Raw genomic sequence first — 25,472 nt, 5'->3', positions numbered from 1 at the left:
AAACCCTAATATTAAGTAATTCCACTACAAAAATATACAATTGTAAATAAGAGCAAAAATCTAAGGATCAGTGTCAATACTGATGCTTCAATACTTATGCTTCTTAAGACTACATGCCATTCATGTAGATATCACCTTCCTCAGACACTACTCTCTAGACATGGAACATTTATTACAGCTGTAGTCTGGCTAAGGTTTTTTAAACTACCAACAAGTAAATGACCTAGTTTACATCTCTATTGTCAAATCAGCATCATAAGATTTGTTACAGTAAATGCATCAGAAGTGCTATTACCGAAATCCTTTATAGGTAACTTCACTGCTCATCTTTATCTGTTCATCTCCAGAAAAAAATAAACTAATTGATCTTTTGCAGAAGTAAGGAGAAGAATGGCACTCAGGATCATTATTCACCTGCCAAATAAAATAAAATTACTACTGTCAAACCCAAACTCTTCACAATCCACATTACAAAGCTAATACTCCAAATCCTACCCTTAGCATGTGAACTCAGTACCCTCAGTTTGTTCCTACTCATCCCCAAAACCCAGGGTACAATTTGCACTCCTTTTAGAGTAGTTTTTTCAAAGTAGTGGCAGGTTTTTGAAGTAGACACACCAGTTTCTTTCCAGCTATTTACGTCTTGTGCCAAAATAACTGGGAGCCCACATTACATTGGAATTACTGCTAGATTGCATTCCAGAACCCCATATTATCATCACAAGTTATTTTTAATTTCTAAATATGAATGCATTATTAGCAAGCTAAACAACAGCTAAAAGGAACATAGAAGGGTAGTCCCCTACCTGTATGGAAAAGCTCTGCTCATCCAGCTCAGTGTGTCTCACAAGTGCATATGTGGATTTCCCAGAAAAATAATAATAGAGGCCATCAAAAGTTTCAAAATTGTATTGACCCCATGTTCTGCATATATGATCCCTTTCAGCACCTGTATTATACACTAACAAAAGGACAGTCACTTGAGAAGTACCACTGGTTTTTGGATTCAGTCAGTAGTTGAGATCTATGTATGTGTGTGGTATGGTATGAAATATAATCACAGAAAAGACAAGGAAATACAATAGTGCAAGAAGAAACCTTTAGGCAGAGGGTAGTCAATTTAACCTTTAGGTTAAATAGCACAATCCCAGAAACCCAGTTAGGTTTCTCTCTTCACACACCTGTCTGGCACCTTGGTCCAGTTGCATTAAATCGACTGCAGTTGCACAGCTCCCTGTAGTCACACTCACCACCATTAAAACAAGGCAACAAATCTGAGTGGAAAAAAAGAAGGCATGGTAAAGACAAATTATTAAAATTTTCATTCTTAAGACCCAATTCTGCCACCATATGTAACTCCATGAATGACAGACACTGGCTTAGCATTTATAACCAGGAGAATCCCACAGATCTCCACAAGTAGGAAACACTGCAAAAGCTTCACTTCCAGAAATACAACCAGATTTAAAAAAAAAAAAAGTTTTCTTACTACTTACTTTTTCTCCTCTCTTCTAGAACTCATTTGACTGATGTTTTACCAATAACAGTTATCTACCAGCATCTTTTATGGCACACGTTTTGCCAACAGAAAACATCAATAGAAGCAGCATTACAGTGGCTAGTGAGTCATACTTGCTTACTAAGAGCTTTAAATACAGTAAAATAATCCAAAAGCAAGCTACACATAGAGGGTATCCTGTGAGTGTATCCCAGCCAAAAGCAACTCAATCTCTGCCAGCAAAAACAAACCATCATGTTTAAAAAGATGGTACAAACACTGCCCAGCTTCCTTATAAGCCTCTATGTTAGCTTGAACAAGACTTCCCAATGCCTCTTAAAAAACCACCTGGTTTGCAGAAGTATCTACCACACACGGATTGCTTTCAGATGTACACACGAAGTAACCGTACATCCAACATTTAACTCACATGCAAAATTTTGTCAGAATTCATGGCTTGAATTCTGTTAGGACTTTGCCTCTTGTCAGGCTACCCCTAACATCAATATCAGCTTTTTTACCAAAGGGAGGTTGATGCAGAACCTTAACAAAGAAAAAGTTCTTCCTGCTTTGTGAGGTCTTACAAACTTAGAAAAAAGAATCTCTGTGCTCTCAGTTGCCTATAATGCTAGAATGAGTAAGAACTTCAAGAAAGTTACAGTGTGCCACAATAATAAAGCAACTTAGACATTCATCTACCTCAGGATATTACAAAATACTACCTTCAGTTACAAGTTTACAGAATCACTGCTTACCGAGTTCTACCAAAATTCATCAGTATGGTTTATTCATGTTTATACAGCCATTTCCATTTGTTTTCAACACACTCTCTCTCAAAAAAAAAAAAAAAAAAAAAGAGACCATGCTGAAAAGAACAGGGCAGGTAGATAAAGCACCAGAGAATGATCCTTTGCCTAGCTAGCCCTGGTATCTAGCTCCTTTCCCTGCCTGGCCAGCATGAGTTCAGTTTAAAAACTAATACAAGCACCATGCAGAAAGGTCCCTACCTATTCTGACTGAGCCATCTCATTTGCATACTCACAGTGACCAATCTTGTCACTACTGCAAAAGCCTTATTCCTCTTGTCAATAGAGGCAGACATTGATCTCTTTCATTGCGAGTGGTGCGAGACCTGTGTAATCAGAGCTTACGTCTCTGTTTTTTGCTTCTCAAAGATTATGCCCTGTTGCTTGTTCAAGTACAATAATCTGCAATTAGGCTGCAAGTCATGCTCCTCTTAGCTGTAGAGGAAGTTAGCCCCTTTTTGATGTTCTGGGTTGAATGATTCCTCTTAAAGCATGGCTCAGGTAACCTGCTTCAAGAGGTGCATTCAGACTGTGCAAACAGTCAGCTGATCTGGGGACCTTTGCTGTCACTGGAAAGGATCTCCCCTGGTCCTTTTTAGAGAGAAGGAGCTAATCAAATGTGAATTGAAAATCAAATGATTTGAAGAGCATTTTCTTCTTCATTAAGTTCTCTCCTATTTGTATATGTACAGTTGTAAGAAAACACGTGGCGAGTTGATGCTGGCGACACCAGTTGCCCATTAATGCTGCTCTATCACTCCCCTACTCAACCGGAGTGGGAAGAGATAACATAAATGAAAGGCTTATGGTTTGAGATTAGGACAGGACATGGACAGGAAATGATCTCTCAACATTCTCATGCCTCTCTCTGGCTGCAGCTTCCCAGTTGCACCTTCTTTTGCCCTTTCTTTAATAAGTTATCCAGAGGCATTACCACCACTGCTGACGGGCTCAGCCTAGGTCAGCAGTGGGTCTGCTGCTTGGCATTGCCTCTATGAAACACAGATGAAGCTTCTAGAAACTTCTTACAGAACTCGCCCCTGTAGCAACCCCTCTACCAAAATCTTGCCACACAAACCCAATACAACACGATATGCATAGCTCCTGTATTAGTGTATATCCCTTTTTTACATGACTATGTATAAGAGCTCTCTGTGCAAAAATTAGTTATCCTTAAGCAGATAATGAGGAGTATTGTATTGCTTGAGATCACATTTAATGATCTTGCTACTGCAAACAAGGTAGCCTCCTCAGATCATCCAATTCCATTCAATTTACATAGAAATAATTCCATGTGTATCCAGTATAAATATCACATAATACAGGCTTCCCTCTGATCTGCTAAGCTCCCTAAATAAGGTAACCCATGGTCTCTTCTGGGGGATATGAGAAATACTGTTACATCTGCAGAAAGGAAGCAAACATCAAGACTATGCAAAGGTTATGGAAGAACATTGTGTCCTTCATTTACCTGAAAGGGACCTCTATTAAGAGTCCTTAGCTCTGATTTTCTCTTTCACATTATGCCAGTTAAATGTATTGGGTTGGAATCTGAAATTGAAAACTGGTGAGACTTTCCTAGCAGAAAGTGGTGAGCCTAAGTAACATGATTCAACTCGCATAAGTAATAATGTGATTTCTAACCAGCGATACCATTACAACCTGCAGTCACTCTGATAATATGACCATTGTTGCCATGAAGCAACGTCTCAAATTCCTTCTTCATTGAACAGAGTGAAGACTTGGGATCATCTTATAACACAGGTCTGAACTCCTCTCTGCTCCCCTCATTGCTCAAATACTCTAACCATCTGGTAATTACTGAACAGACTATAATACCACTTAATGTGTGGATGGGGTTATTCTAGGCCTCTGTTTTGTTCATCCTCCTTAATTGTTCAGTATTAGGCAGTGAAAGCCTGCAAGTGAGAGCTAGCACCCTAGAAGCAGCAGCAGAACCTCATGTCTTTTATTTACCACAGCCGTTGAAAAAGACAATGTAACCTGTTTGCATTTCACAGAAAATGTTCTTTGAGATCAGTGCCCAAGCTTCACAGAGGCAAGTAACAGTTGCAGTGACTAAAGAACAGCTCTCAGAGCACAAAGACATTAACAGCAAAGAAAGCAAGGACCTGTACCCCATACAAAAGCTAAGATACTAAATAAAAATGTTTTAACCTACGGAAAAGTTTTTTCATAGAAGTAAAAGCAAGTCAACACTTTCAAGAACATGTCCAACTACTCAAATAACCATGCACATCAACTGTGAAGCTTTTTTTAACCATCACATGAATCCAAATGCTTAACCTGTGTTTTGACCTGTCTGTGACACACCATTATCATCATTCTTGAAGATTTGTGACTGATGCGGACCTTCCTGTTAACATTTTTCTCTAAAACCGTAAGCATGTTCTAGTGTTGGAATTCTGGATTTTGTCATTAAGGCATGGCATTAAAATTTGTTTCATGCAAATCACTGAAGAGGTTTCCTTTCAGGATGTGCATTAATAGACTCACTTGGACAGAGAAGTTGAAATATGAAAAATTAATTTAAAGATCTGAAAGTGATCAAATTTTACTTAAAGTAGGTACAAAGCTCATGCTGTCCCCCCAGTTCTTATGATTCTAATTATTGACTTTGGTCCAGTTTCAGAGCTTCAGAGAGTCATTTGCAGAAATAGACAGAGATCTCCCAATTTTCAGGATTCTTTAAAAGATGATACTTTTTAAACTTGCAAGAAACTTCAACTAGCCCTAGAGCTGCATAAGAAAGTAGAAGAAATGCTTAAAATTGAATATTCAAACTCTTACTGTCAATATTCTTGATATTTTATATTTTGTAACTCTGCATAATTTCTATGCAAGAAATCTATTAGATTTTATCCTTCACTTTCATAGTCTTTGGAAGCATTTGCCTGTAATGACAAATTTTCTGTGGCATACAGGCTTTGGCAGAATGCAGTACAGCCCTGACATGGGGACAAAGATCCCCTTACACCAGGATGTAAAATACTCCTTTTTGAGATTCTAAGGTGAATAAGTAGGATGTAATTTTAATCCTTCAATGTCGAGAGCCTTCTAAGTAACCTGTAGATTTTCTGCTCTGGTGCATCTCTTGGAATCAGCACTCACATCGTAAGAGACAAGTATCATCTATAGTAATAGTAGCTTTAAACATTAAAAGCTCATGCCTGCTAGGGCATTTCAACACAAGGAAATACAAAGTGTTTAAACTGTTAGGAGTTTTCAACAGTAGTTTGAAACTTACTTCCAAAAATAATTTGTTTTGCTTGTCCCATGTAACTACAAAGCATTAACTCTCAAGTTTGCTTTGGTTTCTTTGTGTTTTTTAACTTCACATGAAAATCAGATTTGTGTGGAAGAAAGTTGCAAGTAAACTCCATGTTAACTGCTGCCAGTTATTGTGATGAGTGTTTAACTCAAATCCTGTATTGCCTGGGTATGAAACCAGAACATCAGAATTTATCTCTTGACATTACTTCTACACCACCAGCTTTTTAGTTCTGCTGACATGAAAGATAATACATCACTTTCTAAACTGCTGTCAGTTGACTAATACAACACAAAGGTAAAGAACAAGAACTGACTGTAATAAAAGCTTGACTATTTCATATATCCCCTGATTAGTGCAATAAGCAGAGCTCATGGGCAGAGCTATGTCAGCCTAGATCTCTCTTCAAACAGGAAAAGCCAAACCAAAATTATTGTTCTAAGCATTTAGAGCATGTTATTGAAACTCTTGTACAAAGCGTATCAGGTTGTTCTTTTGTTTTGCTTTATTATGTCTTTTGCAAACAGACAGCAATGGATTCCATTTCCCACACAGTTTACTAGGATTTAAAAAGGAAACTTCCATGTCTAGGTATTCTACTGTGTAAAAAGTTCAATAAACCCAATTTTATTTGCCTTCAAGTATGAGCAATCATCAATAATTTCTAAAACATGTCTCAAACAACATTGTCTTGTCAAAGCAAGTACATCAGAAATGGAAAATGATTATGAAATATTTTTGCCCGATAGAAATACGAGTTATAAAGAAACCAGGAAGTTTATGCTATTACTTATGCAGAGGGCAATGAACCTCAGTACTTGCCATACTACATCTTTCTTTTAAAGCTTAGACACATGATCAGTTGCCATGAGATACTTGCAAGCCATTTCATTCTCTCTCTCCTTCCAGATTATCATATATTATATAGATTTCGTATACTGGAGAAGTTCACAAGTAATGTTTTTTATCTGGCTAATATCACGTTTCTCTAAACTTTTCCGTTCATTCATCTACACACTTCTCAAAAGCTGTCGAAAAGCATATATATTTAAAAAATTAGAAGCTTTTGGAGATGACACAATCTTGATCACAACTGATAAGAGCCTAGTCCACACCACTATTGAATTTTGTGCTATAAAACCGGGGATGCAAACTTTTAACTATTTACTCTTAGGTGGGTCCCACATCCAATACCAATCAGGCTAACCAACAGAAACTAGAGGTTTTGCATCATTAACTAGAATTACTATGAATTACTTTCTCATTTTTCTCTTTTGTACAAGACAAGAATAACAAACAGACTCTACAGAACAGCTAACAGAAGATCTTCACCCTTGATCAAAGAGTTACATAAGCCAGTTGAGTCCGAAAATAAGATGAACCGAAAAAGCCAAGATGCAAATTTCTTAGGCAAGGAGGGCCCCCACTGCAAGCTTGTGGCTGTCTCATCTTGCTAACCCATAGATCCCACACACAAAAGGCAGCCATAGACTACCTCAGTAAAAAGGTAATAATCAAAAAACCTCCAAGCACAGAATAGATACAGGACAGGTAATTTAATGACAACTAGGCAGCAATCCACATTTTCAGAGCAAATTTGCCTTCTGAAAGCTCTTTCTTAATAAAAAATTAAGTTAGAGACAGTCAGATCAGAACCAGGTGTAAACTTAAAGCTAAGGTAAACTCTATAAAAGCTGTCAAGCTCCTGTACTTCTTTGAGAACAAAGGTAGAGATCTCTTACCCTGAAGATGTTTGTTAGCTATTAAAGATTTTTCTTCAGAAAAATGATGCAGAGTATAAACATAATTGAAGTTTTCACATAGAGACATAAATAACTTACTAGATGGTCCACATTTCATACTGTGAAATCTCCTGTTTTGAGATAAGGATATCATAGTAGATGAAGCATTGGGAACCGCCATCTCAGATGCCTTTCAGAAAGAACAACGAAATCATTAGCTATAACCAAGATATCTTAAAAAAAAAATTCAGATAAGCCTATGCATTTTGCTTAATGACTTTGGGGTTAGTTTTACTGCATTTAATCTTCATGTCCTAGAAGCTTATCATTCATATTTTCCAGTCCTATGTATGACTGTGTAAGGTATTTTTAAAGAAATACTTTTCTGTGTTCTAAATATCTACATTTGACTGAAAACTGATCTTGGAAGCCATGTCATTAACTTCATGGACATAAAATACTGCAGAGGGCTTAATCTCCATCGCTTAGTGTTGCTTTACCTCTTTCTTGGAGATGCTTATTAAAAGCAAGATCATGTAAAATTGCATTGTCAGTTTCAGACAGTTCAAGTAGCTGGAACTACTAATCTTCAGGTTCTTAATTTTTTTTTTAAACTAATGATGAGTTGTCTTTCCCCCCCCCCCCCCTTTCCCTTAGGCTTATTTCTTAATAAAGTTTTCTGCTCAGTAGCCTAGCACAGAAGGAAACCAAGAGCCTATTACTGTATCTTGAATTCTTGAGAGGGGACCTCAATTCACAAGCATTTGCTCCTATCAGCAGTTGATGCTGTTACCTGTTTGCAGATACGTGGCATATTTTTCTCTCTGTTGACCTTTCCCCACAGTGAGAAGAAATCAGAATGAAAGGCAGCTCCTCTGCAGAGCCACGAATAAGGACTATAAACCAAATTTCCCTTTTCCCACCCTCAAACAATGGATAGGGAACCACACAATCCAATTACATTTCAACAACACACCATGAATTATAGAGACAAACCACACCCCAGCAGTTGTAGCGATCTGATACTGCCATCTCGTTCACTTTTACTGAAAGGGAAAAGACTCCCTTGTGGGAGTGGGATGAGCCAGTCCAGACCTCAACGTTCCTTGAGGGATGACACTTCATATCATATAACTATTCCTGAACAAGCTGAAGTTCTAGTTCCCATCTTCTGCTTAAAGACTTTAAATCCCAGGTTTCCTTTCGTTTGTGACTGACACATCTTATGTCCAAGATAAAATATATATGAAATGCTGTCTGAAGGACAGCCCCTAGACCCGTACCTGCATCTCCACGGCGTAGCCTCCCGCTCTCCGAGGTCCCGCGGCGCTGCCTCGGCTGAGGGCAGGAGAACATGGAAGGGTTTGCTTGGTCCGGACAGCCCACCCCTCCCGGTCTTCCTCAGGACTACCGCGTGCGGCAGCAGCGAAGAGGCGCCCTGTGCCCCGACTAGCTCTTACCTGGGGAGCGGTAGGTCCCCGCCAGCAGGGAGCTGCGCCCGGGCGCCCCACGGAGACAGGGCTGGAAAGCAAAGGCGACAGGTTAGTGATGCCCAAGACCGCCCTGTCCTCCCGCCTCGTCCCCGCACTCTGCCCGGCGGGAGGCTCACCCGGCGAGAGCCAGGCGCACAGCAGCGCCCCGAGGAGGAGCCGGGGCTCCATATGGGCTAGCGCGCGGCAGCAGTTTTCCACAGAGCTCCGATTTTCAGCACCATCCGCTACCTGCGCCCAAAGCTCATCCCGCCCTCCCGGGCGGGGCGGCCTATGAGGTTTTCAGCCGCCTGCCCGCTCTCCGCCCCCGGCCCTTCCCCTAACAGAATCACAGAGAACATCTGGTTGGAAGAGACCTCAAAGATCATCCAGGCCAACCCTGGACCTAACACTGAAGAGTCAATGCTAAACCATGTCCTTAAGTGCCAGGTCCACATGCTGCTTAAACACCTCCAGAGATGGTGACTCCTCAACTGCACTGGTCGGACCATTCCAATGTTTGATAACCCTCTCTGTGAAGAAATATTTCCTACTATTCAGGCTAAACCTCCCTTTGCACAGCTTTAAACCATTTAGTCTTGTTGCTTGCCACCAAGGAGAAAAGGCTGGCCCCCTCTTTGCTCCAACCTCCCTCCAGGTAGCTGTAGAGAGCAATGAGGTCTCCTCTCAGGTTCTGCTTCTCCAGACTGAACAACTCCAGCTCCCTCAGACTCTCAGGCAGGCCATGTGCTCCAGGCCTTTCACAGGCCCTGCTGCCCTTCTCTGTGAATACGTTCCAGCATCTCTTGTAGTGAGGGGCCCAGAACTGAACACAGGACTTGAGATGTGGCCTCACCAGTGTACATCTGCATGCAGGGAATGACCACCTCCATGTTCCTGACGGCCACCATGTTTCTGATACAGGATGCCACTGGCCTTCTTGGCCACCTGAGCACACTGCTGACTCACATTTAGTTGACTGTCAACCAATACCCCCAGGTTCTTCTCTGAGTTGCAGCTTTCCAACCACATATCCCTAAGTCTGTAGCTTACCATGAGGTTGTTGTGACCCATGTGGAAGAGCTTGCACTTGGCCATGTTAAACTTTATACAATTAGCTTTTGCCCATCAGTCTAACCTGTCTAGACTAGTTGTAAAGCTTCCCTACCCTCTAGCAGATCGACACAGACACCCAGCTTGGTGTTATCTGCAAACTTACTGAGGGTGCACTCAATCTCCTCATCCAGATCATTGATCGATTTAGATATTAAAGAGGACAGGCCTCAGTACTGAACCCGGGGGGACACCACTAGTAACTGGGATACCCACCCCAGACACCACCTCTCGCTCTGGAGTGCTTGGCCTGGCTGAGACTTCTCTTCCACAGAATCACAGAAACATTCAAGTTGGAAAAGACCCTCAGGATCACCAACTCCAACTGATAACCCTACTCTTTGACTGTGCTCAATTTGTTGGCTACTCATGTTTGGCTACTTCCACTTTCCCGCTCTTTTGGGGTTTAGGAAATGGTTAGTGTCACTTATTCTCTGCAGGAACTGAAACCCCTTGGTAAGGTGCGGTGTAAGGTAGTGCCTCACTGTAACGCGAATAAAGCTGGGACTTTGGGAATATTGCACGGCTGAAAACTGTTAGCTTGTGGATAGCTGCCTGCTTGTGCTGAGAGGCAGCAAACGGTGTTGATGCCTAACACAGAATATTTGCTCTGAGCCACTAAAACAGATGCCAGAACCTAAGAAAGGTGTGAGTCAGAAATGAACCTAATGCAGCATGCATGCAGTATGCTAATGTATATTGATTATGTCCATAGCTTCTGATACCTTTTTTTTTTTTAAACTATAAATTCAGTCTTGTATTTGGGTCTCTCTGTGCACCTTTTTCTAGGTTTATTGTTTTCTTTTCATTTTCTTCCCCCTGTGATTAAATTTGCTGCCTGGTACCTTCCTTCCATTATTTTTCTTCCCTTTTCACAATTCCTACCGGTGTTGAATTTTTTTCCTGTTCTTTTCCCTTTCCCATCTGCCGCTGCCTCTCTCCTCATCATTCTTCAGGTTTGCATATCTTATAACAGAAGCTTTAGAAACTGCCCATACCAGGTGAGAAACTCTCTCAGATGAAAAGGGGCATTTTCTGACTGCTTTGAGAAGTCTGTTAACAGTAAGTCATTAAAAAGATCTCTTTTCGGCTTTTGTAATTCGTCCCCGTGGATTGTGTTTCTTGCTGCAACAAGTGTTTAATGCAATGATGGAAAACTAGTGATGTTTTCACTGAGAATTCTGTTCTCTCCAGTAAATGTTAGAAGCAGAATGTGTATGAGAAAAAAAGTAAGACAGAAAAGTTATTCTTTAACTTCCAACACAGCCTTTTTCCAATAAACCAAAGAAGACGTTTGGAATTCTGTGCAAGCCTCATCCTGTAGCAAAACCCACTAGCTTTGGTACACTTTTCTCTGATCCAGATTACATTAACAGAAGTAGAGAAAGCCAATCAAAAGCAACAGGAATAATTTTACACAACACAACATTTTAATGTATTTCTTCTCTATGGCTAAATGGGCTGACCACTATATTAATTTTCATGCCACAATTAAGAGACAATAACTGAAATTAGTTTAAAGTGAATTTAGTTGCAGTTTGCTTTCTTGCTATGAAAGATTTAATTATACAAAACCAATAAACAGTCCTAATTGCACCATATCTTAATATTACATACTTGAAGTAATGGAAACTTCAAAACCATCTCATAGATTTTCTGATGACCAAACTTCCAGTTTTGTAGCATGGAATAGGTTTGTGTGTTGGTCTGCATTGTGTTTGTGCACAGGACAGCACAGGAATTCATTTATCAGAGCAGAGTAACAGACCATCAAGTTCATTATTCATGTGTATCCTTTACCTGATGATTTAGTGCAGTTTTCACCTCACCTAATGGACTTAATTCCACAATATGGAAGTGCTTCTGACTTCTGGAAAATTTGTCTATATGGATTTTAAAAGCTGCTTTCAAATATATATAACTTCCCATTTGGAAAAGTTCTGTTCCTGTAAAGTCTTCAAGAAGTGATTGATACGTAAATTTAAAGGACTCATACATGGTATTTTATGGGTCCTTTGCATTTAATTTATCTCCTTTCTCCTCTTTTCAAATATAATACAAATACCTCTGAAATGTTTTGCCTATGCAGGGAAGAAATTCTATAGCTGTGTGACTAATGCTTGGATAGGATAGCTTTTCAGTATTGTGTGGTACTAGAACTTAAGTAGAAACAAATTATTTATGTCTTAAAGTTGTACTTCTAAGATAAAACTTCTTTTTTTTTCCTGAAATCATTTTTGTATTTACTTATACACGGGCTTCAAATGTGTTCCTCTCTCATTCCTGACACCAGATATGAGACATGGGTAGTGCACACACTACTGAAATGTTCCAGTGCAGCAAGGGCTTCTCCTGAAGAGGGTAAGAGAGATTTCTAAAAGAGCTTGTGTAGCTTACATAGGTTATCACACAAGTGATAAAACAGATTCCAATTTGTATTTAGCAACATGGATTTTTTTTTTTTTAAATCTATCATGCCTTTATGTGTATTCAAGTTTCACTTGCATGCAACTTGTGTATATAAGTTTCCACTCTGTTGGAAAGAAGAGCTGGTAAACTACTTGCGCTTATGGATACCCTTCTGTTTCTGGAGTTAACATGGACAAAGCTGGTTGTGTGTGGAGACTAAGGGATATAGCAGGTCTTTCCCACTTGATTCCAGATTTGTTTGCTGAAGTCTTTATTATTGTATACTACATTAGGCAAAGTGGGAGAAGAACCAGTCCAACACAAAATTGTCTACAAGACATTAGTCTGAAATAGGCTCCTTTTCAGGTGTTCTGAGCTTGATTCTTAGGTGGTTACTCACAGCAGGCATGTCAGAGGCTACATTTGTAAGCAACAATATTCTGCTAGTGGGAAAGGCTGATGGAAATCAGACATAATGATACATGAGATTCACCCTACTTACCTAAAAATATAAAACTGAGATTATTTACAGTAGAGCAATTTATTCTTTTCTTCTTCATCAAGGTGTTGGCATGCTTTAAATTTCTTATCTTTATGCTTTTCTTAACTAGGAGGATAGTAACATACATACCTACAAAGACAAAAGAGAGATTTGTGTGCGGGTGCTGTGCCACATGAGAAACATCAGTTGTAAAGATCAGCCCAGGTGGAAGGTGTTCGGCACAAGGCCAGGTAACACAGTGCAGCGGCAGGGAAGGATCTTTAACTTTTTATTTCTCTTTTGCTTTGGCCTTAAACAACCAAAGCTTGTGGTGGCTGGGAAGTTACGGTTACCTGCCGGCTCCTGTCCTTAAAGGAGAGAGGTTGGCAGACGACGAGGACTAGAGATGCGGTAGACAGTGGCGGACCGGAGCGCCGGGCGCGCCTCCCACTGCCCCGGGGCGCGGCCTCGCCGGCGCAGCCGCCCCGCGCAGCGCCCGCACCCCTCACAGCGCCCGCACCCCGCGCACCATGGAGCGCCGGGTCGCCCGTGAGTTCCGGCACAAGGTGAGAGAATCGCGGGGACCACGAACACTAGGATGAGTGCGCGGGCGGTGGGCAGCGCTGCTTCCCGCGGCCTGGAGGCGAAGCGCCAGACTGGGGTGCGGTTTCTGGGCCGAGCTGCCGGCGTTGGCCCGGCTGGAGGAGGCAACAGTGTGACGGAGTGAACGACGGGGAAGGGAGAAGCTCGGGGAACTTGGCGCGGAAAAGCAGGTGGCAGCCTCCTCTTAGAGAATGGTTGTAACACTTAAAACCCTTAAAAATGGACGGAGAGAAGAGGAAGAACGTTCCCCGATGTCTGAGCTTTTTCAGGGCTTGCTACGATTTGTTTTATTTGAATGTCATATAAAAAACGTTGCGCCCAGCCCAGTTCAAGGAAAGCAAAAGTACAGGTGCTGAAGTCCAGGCCCGTGCAGTTCACATTTGCAGTTCAGCGCGCTGCCAGCGGGTCTTAGGAGACTTCAGCTCCACCTTAACATTGGCGTGTGCAATTGTGCCTGTTCAGTCATGTGCGAATGTATTTGATACATGGAGCGGCTCAGTCTGCCTGGCACGGCCTTTTGTCATTTGCCTAGTTAAGTTCGCAGCAGAACTCAAAACTGTATGAGCCACTTAAGCTCAACAGGCCCTGTTTAAAATCGTTTACATGTTTAAGGGATGTTTTTAAAAAGCCGTTTAGGACTTTATTCTCAGAATAAAGCTTTCAGTACTGCTTTATGATTTATTATTTTTTCCCCTGTGGAAGAATTTGGTGTTTTTTTCCGTGGTTTGTTTGTTTTGTCATTTGTCGTCTAAGGAATGGAATTTCTCAGAGGTAGTGTAATGTTGTGTTTCGTAGAAGTATCACCTGGTGGTAAACCAACTGACTAAAGAGTTGTTAGGATGAAGTAGAGAGGCTGCAAAAAAACCCCATCTGTATGAAAAATGGAAGTTCAAAAGCGTTAAGAATCTTCATACAATGTAGTGATGCCATCTAGCAAGTTATTTCTGCCATGCTACCCGTTAGTGTGTAAGTCAATAGTAGATTGTACAACATAGCTATATGGTTCCTAGGCAGATGGTTACCATCTTGAACATTAAACCTTTACCCTTTCACTACTGCTGTAATTCATAAGTCATTCTAGTCTCACCCCTGATAATGAAAGACTTATTGTCCACATTTGTTGATGCAAGTAAATAGGATACACATCTAAATGAAAACTCTTTATGAGTAAGAGGCTACTCTAACAGGTATTTTCTCAAAATTATATTTTGTATTATCCTGTTTTTAATGGTTTCTACAGCAATTTTAATGTCTCAGATACTTAATTCTCCTGTGTTAGACCAGTGAAAATGCTCAGCTACAGAATATGAGTTTCCTCAATTATTTGCCACATCAATTTCTTTCTTTTTTTTCTTAGTAGTTTCAGTCAGTTTTCCCTGTGAAAACTAGTGCAATTTATGTAGTGAGAATAGTGAGAAACAGAGCATAAGCAACTCTTGTGTTCTGGGGTCGTAAATGATACGGCTCTGAAGATACCTTTAAATAATGACAGAAATTGTTGAGGTTGGGAATGACTTTTGAAAGTCACTTACTCCAATCACCCTGTTCAAGCAGGGCCACTTAGAGCAGATTGCCCAGGACTGTGTCCAGACGTTTTTTAAATCTTCTGGGTTTAAAAGCTGTTGCAATCATCTATCCCATACCTCCACAGTTATTTTCTCGAGAAATAAGCAGATACTAGAATACTTGTCTGACCCAAGTTACACAATGTCACTGCTGCTATCGATGTAGATTTTTTTCTTAATGTGGGTTTTTTAGGGTTTATGACATTAGTCAGCTCTTAGAAGCCATTGATAAGGCTATGTAAAGTGTATGTCTACAGTAAGACTCTGTCCCAAGGAATTAATAAATTAGGAAAATGCTAAGAGATGCAGGTGGCTACAGAAAGTGGTAATTGGTGGCACAGAAGGCAGCAGGAGAAGAATGACCTAATGAGAGGGATGATTTAGGAAGATTAACCCATCTGTAGCATTCTGAATATGTAAGAAGTCATTCGGGTGTTTGTTTTTGCTGAAGGGTAAGGAAGTTGCTGGTGCAGAGTGAGAAGAGCACGGATCAAACAGGAAGAAATAATGTGTGGTGAGAAGAAATGGCAGAAGGTAGATAGGGCACTTCAGTTTCTGAGAGGGAGTAGAGATATGTCCATCAGCTAGTATGTGAGGAGAAAATGTCATCTTGTTACTGCTTGCTTTCCCAGTCAGGAGAAGAGACAATGAATATTGTGCTCTATGCTGTGTAGTCTTGATGTGTGTAAACATTTCATGTTCTTCATGAGACCTTAGTGTTCCAGATTGAGCTCTGTGTACCAGAACCAAGCTATTCATGTTGTGTTTTTCGTGATGAAAAAGGGGAAAATGGATGTTGGACTTAATTTTGCATGTATCACTTTGCCTTGAGTCTCTGCACAGTGCTGGTGTCCGTTTAGATTTGATTGCAACAGTTCTTTTCTTTTAGGGCAATCGTCGTCTTCTGTCTTTTGAAATTGTCTGTGAATAAATTGGTTTACTCAGTAGTATTGCTGTCAAGCAGTCTTGTCCTGCATGTAACTTTTTGGCCTTTAGGTGTTTTGAAAGTGTCTTTTTCCAAAGGAGACAAGTAACTAAAAAAAACCTGTATGTGAAGTCTTGCTGGCTTCAGAGATATAAAAGGGAAAAGGGGTATACGAAGCAGGCATTTAGTTTAGAATATAATGCAAACCTTTGCAAACCTAGAAAGAAAGAGCCTGTCTTTAAGTATGCAAATTGGTCCTCAGACTTCCTGTCACAGTAATACTAGCCTTTAGGTCAGATGTAAATTGTTTTCTTAAACATTAAGCTTGTCCAAATGTAAAACCAATGTGATGTGACCTCTCACAGTAAGATCAGTGAGGATCTTACTGCTATTGAATATAAATTTAACTCTTCATATGACAGTTCCTGGAGTTTATTTCTGCTCTATTTTACTGTCATTATCCAAGAGCAGTCATAGTAATATGACACTGGTTTAAGTAAACGTACTATTAGCAGGGGGGAGGAGAGGAAGAGTGACTAGCAAGTTCTATCAGTTAAGAGCTGGAGCAAAGAGGAACAGAGGTGTACCAGTTTGCATAATGTTAGAAGTGAGATCCTGAAATCAGTGGCTTGGATGACAGAACAGAGATCATAATCATCTCAGTGTGGTGGCTTTGTCTGTGACAGCATGTGTTATATTAACGAATGGCCAAAAAGGTTTCTGAAAACATTTATTCAACAGTACAGTGATTATCAGGTAAGGCAAATAAGATATTACTGTAATAATAATATTACTGCTGAGGGGAAATGTACCATACAGAATATAGCAGTATTTGCCACCTTGTCCAATTGTTGTAATACTCATTTTAGAAAGTCTTGTTACAAGCTTCAGCTTGTGAGGTAATGCTTTGTTGCAAAAATGTGTTTATCTTTAAAAAAAAAAAAAAAAGTAAAATCCTGTTGAATTCCTTTATGGCTTAAGAACTAGCAAAAGTCTTGCATGTTCAACATTTTGTGGCTATTTAGTCAGATGTTTACAATATCATCTTTGGGGTTTCAGGTTAATCTGCTAATTGACAATGAAGCAGAGAAGGATTACCTTTATGATGTGCTGCGGATGTACCACCAGTAAGATCTATCTTTATATATGTTTCTGTAAAATTTACTAATGCTTTTACATGTAATGAGTGAATATTTAAGATTTTGTGGTCTATGTGCTACTAGAAAAGTAGCTTGAAATGATAGTTTTTATCTTGTTTAATGAAGTATTCTACTTCATAGCCTGCCAACATAGCCTGACTTTGTAGTTTTGTAACAATTTGGTGGATTCATATTAGGGGAGAAGCATCAGTACGATAAAGCTGTTCTTAGGAGTATGATAAAACTGTTCTCAGGAAGAGAGGATAAATCAAATTCATTCATATTTCCAGACAATACTTCCTCACTTGCAACAGAGGTTCTCATTGGGTTCACTGTTAAAAGATTTTTGCTAACTATTCAAAGATTTGTTTGAAACTGTTTTATCTGAAAGCTGAAAAAAATTTAGTCAGGGAATCTATTTGGCATGTTTAACAACTTCGGCTTATTACGACCTCATGGGGGGAAAAAATGGTAAGGTGATAGGCCTATTACTAGTCCTTTTGCTGAACTGATTTAAGCCACAGTTGCATAGGACCTGTATTGTTGCAAATTAGCTCAGCGTCTCATCCATTGTTTTTTCAAAGAAGATGAAAATGCATTTTCCACTCATCACAGACAAGTGGCTCTGATGAACATTGTTTCCATTCACATCTTAATCAATAGCATCTCTGCTGAGTGAAATGTAGATGTTTCCATCTGATGTTTGCACTGAGCTACAGTTATGGGTGTATTCAGCTGCATATCTGTTTCAGTTTCGCTTACGTCTGTCTCATTGCTTCTCCATTCATAAAGTCTCTTGTTTGGAAAGCTGGTTGATTCAGTAGTTCTTAATTATTTAAAATCTTCCTGCGATTACAAAATTAACAATGCATACAGTAACTTTTCTTCAGCTGCCAAAGTTGCAATGACTTGAGCAAAATTTCCTAAATCTCTGAACATATATTAATGATTTATCACTTTTTTGGAGTACATTATGAAATATTCGAGGACAAAAAAATCTGCAATTGCTGTTGGAGTTAACATTTATTGTCTGCTTAACGGTGACCATCAACTTAAAAAGCATTTGACCTCTAATCCCATTCGATATACATTCCTGGTCTGTATTGTCAATGAACATGCCTCAGAAATACTATATGCCGAGAAATGTAAATTATAAGAGAGATAATGGCAAATAATACAGAGTCAGTTTAACTGGATGTTGTGTAGGAATTGTCCCATTGAGCCTTAGGGAGCTGCTCCTCCTCTCTTGCAGCTGGTCAACAAAGTAAATTTTTTTAGACATACAACCATGCCAGTGCTGACAGTATCGGGGAGACTGCTTTGTACAGCTCTCATAAATCAGATGTGGTTTAACTTCTGTAGATGTTTGTTTATAGGTTGATGGCTCTTCAATATAGATTTGAAAAGAAATTTAAAACAAATCTTTGCTCTAGCCTCATGGTTTTTTTCAGTCCCCCAAGCTCAGGAAAGGAATCAGGCTGTAGCCAGATGCACTTTGAAGGATTCCTAACTAGTAAGGAAGCAACAGTCTAGGAGGCAGGTATATCTGATCTGTGAAGTTATTTCCAAATGGTTCTGTGTGTCTTTTGGGGACTCTGGAACTGAAGATGTCATCTATAAAAGTGGTGTGTGTGGCATTTAAAATTGAAGCAGTATATAGGAGATTTCAGTTATCTTGAAGGCTGCTTTTCTCAATATTTGGCTTTGGTTAAACTAGTATCTGCATCAATAACTTCTTCAGTAGATTGAAGTGACATGTAAATTGAAGCCACATGTACAGAAAGGTATTAAATAGTGCTGTGTGTTGATTATTGTGCCTGTTTTCTCACTGGTTTGTTTTCGTGTTTTTTTTTTTTTGTTTGGGTTTTTCTGTGGTTTGTTTGGGGTTTTATTTGTTTGGTTTTGTTCTGGTTTGGTTTTGTTTTGTTTCCTGTGTGGATTTTTTGTTTGCTTGTTTTGTAGGTCTATGAATCTCCCAGTGCTTGTGGGGGACCTAAAACTTGTGATTAATGAACCAAGCAGATTGCCTCTATTTGATGCTATCCGCCCACTTATCCCATTAAAGCACCAGGTAGAATATGATCAGCTTACTCCCAAAAGATCACGGTAAGAGAACGCAGAATAGTACAGCTAACTTAAATACAAGTAGGAAATAATGCTTGAGTTTTCAGATAAATACTGAGGAAAATATTGTTCATCTGTGCAGAGATGGGTGCAATTATTTCAATTCTACTGTATTTGCTAGAAGTGCAGTTTTGAGCTAGCTGAAATAGGTTGCCAAGTAGTTTAATCTAGTAAAAGCAAGGTAAGGGAGTCAGGAGGAGTGCTTTCCAGTTGAAACCGTCTTTTCTCATTTTTTCTGCATTTAATAATAAAAAATTCTTACAGCACTAGAGCTTCAATATTTGCAGATGGTTTATGAGAAATGCTTGATAACTTTAGCTGAACCATGTCCATCCAAGCTTCCATTAACTTGCTTTTTTTAATGTCTAAATGTTACAAGAGAAAAATTTGCTGTAACTTTCATTATGAAACGTTATTGCCATAAAGTGTTATGCAGCTGAACAGTCAAGTATCTTTTACATTCACAGAAAGCTGAAAGAGGTGAGATTGGATCGTTTGCATCCTGAAGGACTTGGAATAAGTGTGAGAGGTGGAGTGGAATTTAGCTGTGGCCTTTTTATCTCCCAGTTAGTTAAAGGAGGCCAGGCAGACAATGTTGGACTTCAGGTAAGAAAAGTATATTCGTGGATGTTGTGATGCAGAAAGCCTTTAGCTACAATATTAGGGATGAGGGCGGTAAGAGTTGTTCTTCTGTATTAAGAAATAGCTTTTTGCTAAGGTGCTCCTTGTCGCTTGTAAGAGAATCACAGAATCACTAAGGTTGGAAAAGACCTCAAGGGTCATCAAAGTCCAACCTGTCACCCGAGACCTCATGACCACTAAACCATGTCACCAAGTGCCACGTCCAATCCCCTCTTGAACACCTCCAGGGATGGTGACTCCACCACCTCCCCGGGCAGCACATTCCAACGTCTAACAACTCTCTCCGTGAAGAACTTTCTCCTCACCTCGAGCCTAAACCTCCCCTGGTGCAGCTTGAGACTGTGTCCTCTTGTTCTGGTGCTGGTTGCCTGGGAGAAGAGACCAACCCCCTCCTGGCTACAACCTCCCCTCAGGTAGTTGTAGACAGCAATGAGGTCACCCCTTGAGCCTCCTCTTCTCCAGGCTAAACAATCCCAGCTCCTTCAGCCTTTCCTCATATGGTTTGTGTTCGAGGCCTCTCACCAGCCTCATTGCCCTTCTCTGGACACGTTCAAGTATCTCAATAACCTTCTTAAATTGAGGGGCCCAGAACTGGACACAGTACTCGAGGTGCAGCCTAGCCAGTGCTGAGTACAGGGGCATAATGACTTCCCTGTTCCTGCTGGCCACACTATTCCTGATGCAGGCCAGGATACCATTGGCCTTCTTGGCCACCTGGGCACACTGCTGGCTCATGTTCAGGTGGCTGTCAGTCAGCACCCCCAGGTCCCTTTCTGTCTGGCTGGTCTCCAGCCACTCCGACCCCGGCCTGTAGCACTGTATGGGGAAATTCTGAAGGAGTTATGCTCAGTTGTTGTGCTACTCTAAGGATATCAGGTTTAGTTTCTTCTCGATATGCAAGACTCTACTGGCTTTCTGTGACTGAGCCCATCATACTACATGATGACAACGAACAAGATTGTAAAGGATTTTTGGGCTGGCTTGTATCAGTTTTACTGCACCTCAGAAGGTGGTGAGAGTTCGGCAGACAAAGCAGGGACAGTAAGGGGGAAATATGCTTCAGACTGACTATGAATTTGTTAAGGTTAGATTTTATGTATTAACAGATGGTGCTTTGCAGCTCATTCAACTGTCTGACTTCCTTTTTTCTGGTATGTGGTGTTAAAACTCAACCTAAAATGCCTTCATAATAGGTAGCACTAGGGCTTTCTGAACCCCACTGAATAACAAGAGCTGACAGGCAGCCCATTGTTCTAAATTGCTGTCCAGAAGTAGAGCCAACTGCTTCTGAAATTTCACCCACCTGCTTTATTTAACATTTTCTATCCCAAAAATGCTGTCTGAGGAAGGTATTATGATCTTCTATTATACCATCAGTTTTACATCGTCCTGCTTTTGAAATAAATTCCAATTAATTTTACATTATTTCTCCTTGAAGTACATTCCAAGCTACATTAAAATGACTGAGTAATCATGAAGGCTTACTGAGGCATTTGTAGTTTTGGCCTTTTTTTAACTACAGTTTCTCTAAAAGGCAAGTGTTTTGTCCTTTCATGAAGACATGTACTTCATTTTTTAATCTTTTTTCCCCTCTGATTTCTGATACTTTATGTCCTTTGGGATTCTGCTGAATACAAAGAGATGGAGTGTGAGTGATGAAAGTGTACAAAGTATACAAAATGAGTGCTTTGAAACAGTGATGTTATTATGTAAGGACCCTTCAATCTCCTGGAAGCACTAAATATTGTATTTCTTATGTTAAGATTTACAAATAATGGACATTTTCCTTGGGAAAACTTAGTTTTGCAGCTTTTTGTTTTGAAAGTCTGTCATCTCCCTATTTAATAGGAAAAGGGGAAACTGATATATAATAACAAAATAATTATTACTGGTCTACTCTGCTCCATCCTGCTGACTTTTATCTCTACTACTTCTGATTTAGAAGGTTGGTATACAATGATACCAGCACTAAAGTACCAAAATACATTAAACCAATTATTAATTCAGTATATGTACATTAGTGTGAGTGAAGACTACCAGGCTGTCTTTTTGTTTCATGCAAAGAGGGGTATTAAAATATCTCTATGAGAAAAGCTTGTTCCCATACAGAAGAAAAAAAATTCTCTTTGTTGTATTTATAATTTCTTTTAATATGCTCCTCTTAGGGAGATGGTATAGTACTGAGAGATAGGACTTGCTTTGTGAATGATGACATCCTCAGATCAACACTAGGTCTGCTGATAAAGGAGCTGTAGGGAGACTCACAAACGGCACTGCCATGTACAGTCCTGAAACTAGGATGCTTCTTTACAGTTATTAACAGTGGGTTTGTGGTTGGTTTGTGCAAATCCGGGCTCCGTGATCTGTTACAGCCTGCATGATGCAGAAGATGAGTAAAAGAGAGATCTTGAGATGAACTAAAACAGAAGAACCCAACAGATAAACAGAAAAGTCTTAAGTAGATCAAATTATGTTAACCTTACATGCTGAGATTAAATAATCGTGCAAATTCCTCGTATTTTTGCAAGAGAGTAACACAGAGATGGGAATACAGCAAAAATGCTTTTTGAGCATTTTACTATTGAGGAACTCGATGTTCCTTTGAAAAGCAGAGGTTACTCACTTTCCTACCATTTCCTAAAACAACCATCAGAATCCTAAATAGACTGGAAGTCTTTATTTTTTTCAGTACTGGTTTGTAGAGGGCATGGAGCCTTTATGCATAGGCTACAAGTCTGACTTAACCTCTGAAGCATTTCACTTCTTGGCAGTACAGTCACATTGCCAGTGCTAATCTCAGTCCTAAAAATGCATGTGCAGTGGTTTTGCTGAGGTGTATGGCTGCCAGGCCTATGTAATGGTTGGGTGGATTTTGAATGTTTGGAGCAAGATGAATGCTTTGAATGCTTAGAGCAAGTTGGTTAAATGAGTGTTCTTTCATAGCAAGGGCTATCAGTGGTGCAACACTAAGTTATAGACCCTGCGTGCCTTTCATCTTCTGATTCTGCATCAGGGTGTACATTCAAAAGCCTTCAGTGCCGACCTATTTCTGCTTCGATTAAAGATGATATTAAAAATCTGACTAGCTTAAATGAAAACAGGTTCTTAGGAGAGCTGCATATTGCAGGCAGGCCATGGCCCTGGGTGAATTTTTGGATGACCAGCAGGTGGAGCAGCAGTCTCACTGGTTGGGGAGGGGACCCACTGCTTAGGGGCTGGGGACCACAGTCGTCTGCCTCTGCAAATTTGCTCTCTCCTAGAGAGCAGTCACATGCTGCAGTTTCTTTTATAGTCTTCTGATGATGTGGTGCGTCAAGTAAAAATCTTTAAGTTCAGTGGAGAGGAAACTGCACTACATGAGCTATGCTGGTACAGTGGATGTGTTGTTAATGTTTGTGTACTACTGCAGAGTGTATGGCACTACTCAGAAGCAGCAGTTTGTGAAAGAAGTGAGAAGAATAAGCAAATGGTTTGTTGTTCCGTCATTCTGTGGTTTTGTTTTTTTTTAGCTGAACAGATCACAGTAGGAAGATTCAGTAATACTTCATACATATGAAAAAAAGGCAGAAGGTGATGGCATGGCCAATGTCCTGTTGCCCAAGTGTAGACCAGTCACAGTGTGTGTTAATGTGACGATTTTTTAGGACACAGGCCATACTGAGGAATTAATGCTTCCAGCTCCTCTCCCTCCTTTCACATAAATGCAGTGATGCAAGTTTAGGCTTTTGGAGTTGAGTTGTGCAGTGCAGTGCTCCATCTATCAGTAAGGTACAAAGAAGTTGGTCTGCAGTGAGCTAGTCTGTGACTTCTTTACATTTTTCCAGGCAAATACTACCATCAGACTTGTGTGGTGGAGGAAACAGTGGATACACTGAAATTTGGCAGCTTGAAACTTAAGTGGAATGTGTTAGGCAATCATTAACTAGGGTTTAATACTGCTGTGAAAACAGACATATTTGCAAGGAAGCACACAAAGTTTCATTAAGTAAGAACAAAGTCATGTTCTGCTGATTTTATTGAGAAGAGCCCTGACAATTCTCAGGGTGGCATTTTGCTACATTTTACATAATTATCCACAGTAGCTCATAAGGAACACTACTGGAGAGGAGTAAAGCCAAAGTATTTAGCTTTTTGTTCTTGTAAAGATCTAAGTACAGAGGTGTAAGAGGATATATTTGATAGTTTGTTGTTGAAGCCATTTCCTGGTAATCGTTTGTATATCCTGCTGTGCAGAGCATTGATTTACACTGTCTGTTGGAAAAGAATATGTACCAGCTTCCACACATGTCATGTGGTTCATGTGATGTGCGAGTCTTTGCTTATGATCCTTTAGCCAGGGACCATCATTTTGAGCAGCTAATAAAATACATTAAATGAAGTGAACAATGTCTCCCATCACTGATTCCTTCTCAGTCTACCTAGCTAAGGGGATCATTAGGCAGAGTTCATAGAAACTTGGAAATTTCTGGTCTAGTCATATCAAATCTGGATTTATATAAAAATAAAAGCTTTCCAATGATCTATTGTCATTTTATCACCAAACCTTTTAATGTTAATTTAGAACTTATTTTTAATTCTCTCTTTCATCATGAGGTTGGAGATGAGATAGTTCGTATAAACGGATATTCCATTTCTTCATGCACACATGAAGAAGTCATAAACCTCATTCGCACAAAGAAGATAGTGTCCATAAAAGTAAGACGTAAGTAAAAAGAAAATTATCTCTATCACTAAAGATTGCTCATGATAGGTTGCTGGTGATCTGTAGAAAGTGTTACTTAACAAAAGTATTTTTCTTTTTCAGATATTGGCATGATACCTGTCAAAAGGTAATGGTAATTAATTTGAAAATTCATTTTCACAAAGCCTCTTCAGTATCCAAAGAACCTCTCTGTTCATCTCTATATTTGAAAATCTGTGAATGAGCATCTCCATAGCTGGATAGACAGGTGTCTTTTTTGATGAATTTGACTTTTTATGCCAGTTGCCTCCTTAAATGAAGTGTCATTATCAGTACATCTAGCTTAACAGAAAGCTCCACTGCTGCTCCCTCTACATAAGACTTGAGAATTGCTTCAGAGCTTAGAAAAAAATCAAATTATTTTCCTCTTTCAATTTTTATTAAAAAGTAAAATTTTAAGTGGAATGTTTGAGAAATGTTAATGATGGCAGGTGCCTCTCTGCATAGACGTTTATATAATCTATTCAAGTTGTCCCGATTATTTTCACAGTCTTTCTTAGAGTTTCTTAAAATTGTTTCATTTACTGAGTACCACTTTTCTCAGTGTTGTGTTTGACCACCTTTACTAGCCTAAATAGTGGTATACTTATTCAATGTTCTGTTCAAACTACTGGAAAATGAACCAGCTGTTGTGAACAGTATTCAGAGGAACTTGTGGATACAAGGAGACCACATTCTAAAGTAGCTTCTTCAATACATTCATATTGATTTTGCCCCATTGTTTTGAATTGCTTTTTCCTTCCAGTTCAGCAGATGAACCCCTTAAATGGCAATACGTGGACCAGTTTGTATCAGACTCTGGGGTAAGAGATAAATATCTTATTAACATGTCTTCTGGGAAATCTGTACTAGTTCTGAAGCACTTTTGCTTTTGACCTTATCATAAAAGTTATTGTATGTGTTTCTATGATGCAGCATTTTGT

The 25,472-nt window shown here is 39.8% G+C and overlaps 2 protein-coding genes across 2 annotated transcripts in view; one reads left to right on the top strand and one right to left on the bottom strand.

Annotated features, from left to right (window-relative positions):
* OTOG (otogelin) overlaps positions 1-8,999 on the bottom strand; it is an 82,214-nt gene extending 73,215 nt beyond the window's left edge. The window contains exons 1-7 of the mRNA XM_054390346.1: positions 8,948-8,999; positions 8,799-8,859; positions 8,622-8,676; positions 7,438-7,528; positions 1,182-1,274; positions 807-961; positions 296-414 (exon numbers count right to left, since the gene is read on the bottom strand). Of these exons, the coding sequence (XP_054246321.1) occupies positions 296-414; positions 807-961; positions 1,182-1,274; positions 7,438-7,528; positions 8,622-8,676; positions 8,799-8,859; positions 8,948-8,999 (626 nt within the window). The remainder of the gene's footprint in view (positions 1-295; positions 415-806; positions 962-1,181; positions 1,275-7,437; positions 7,529-8,621; positions 8,677-8,798; positions 8,860-8,947) is intronic.
* A 4,341-nt stretch (positions 9,000-13,340) lies between these two features.
* USH1C (USH1 protein network component harmonin) overlaps positions 13,341-25,472 on the top strand; it is a 32,269-nt gene continuing 20,137 nt past the window's right edge. The window contains exons 1-7 of the mRNA XM_054390757.1: positions 13,341-13,376; positions 16,963-17,030; positions 19,005-19,148; positions 19,634-19,772; positions 24,402-24,510; positions 24,613-24,637; positions 25,295-25,352. Of these exons, the coding sequence (XP_054246732.1) occupies positions 13,341-13,376; positions 16,963-17,030; positions 19,005-19,148; positions 19,634-19,772; positions 24,402-24,510; positions 24,613-24,637; positions 25,295-25,352 (579 nt within the window). The remainder of the gene's footprint in view (positions 13,377-16,962; positions 17,031-19,004; positions 19,149-19,633; positions 19,773-24,401; positions 24,511-24,612; positions 24,638-25,294; positions 25,353-25,472) is intronic.

The sequence above is a fragment of the Indicator indicator genome, chromosome 21, assembly GCF_027791375.1.
Source record: "Indicator indicator isolate 239-I01 chromosome 21, UM_Iind_1.1, whole genome shotgun sequence".
Classification (NCBI taxonomy): domain Eukaryota; kingdom Metazoa; phylum Chordata; class Aves; order Piciformes; family Indicatoridae; genus Indicator; species Indicator indicator.
Note: the sequence above shows the minus strand (reverse complement) of the source record. Positions and strands in the feature narration are given on the sequence as shown.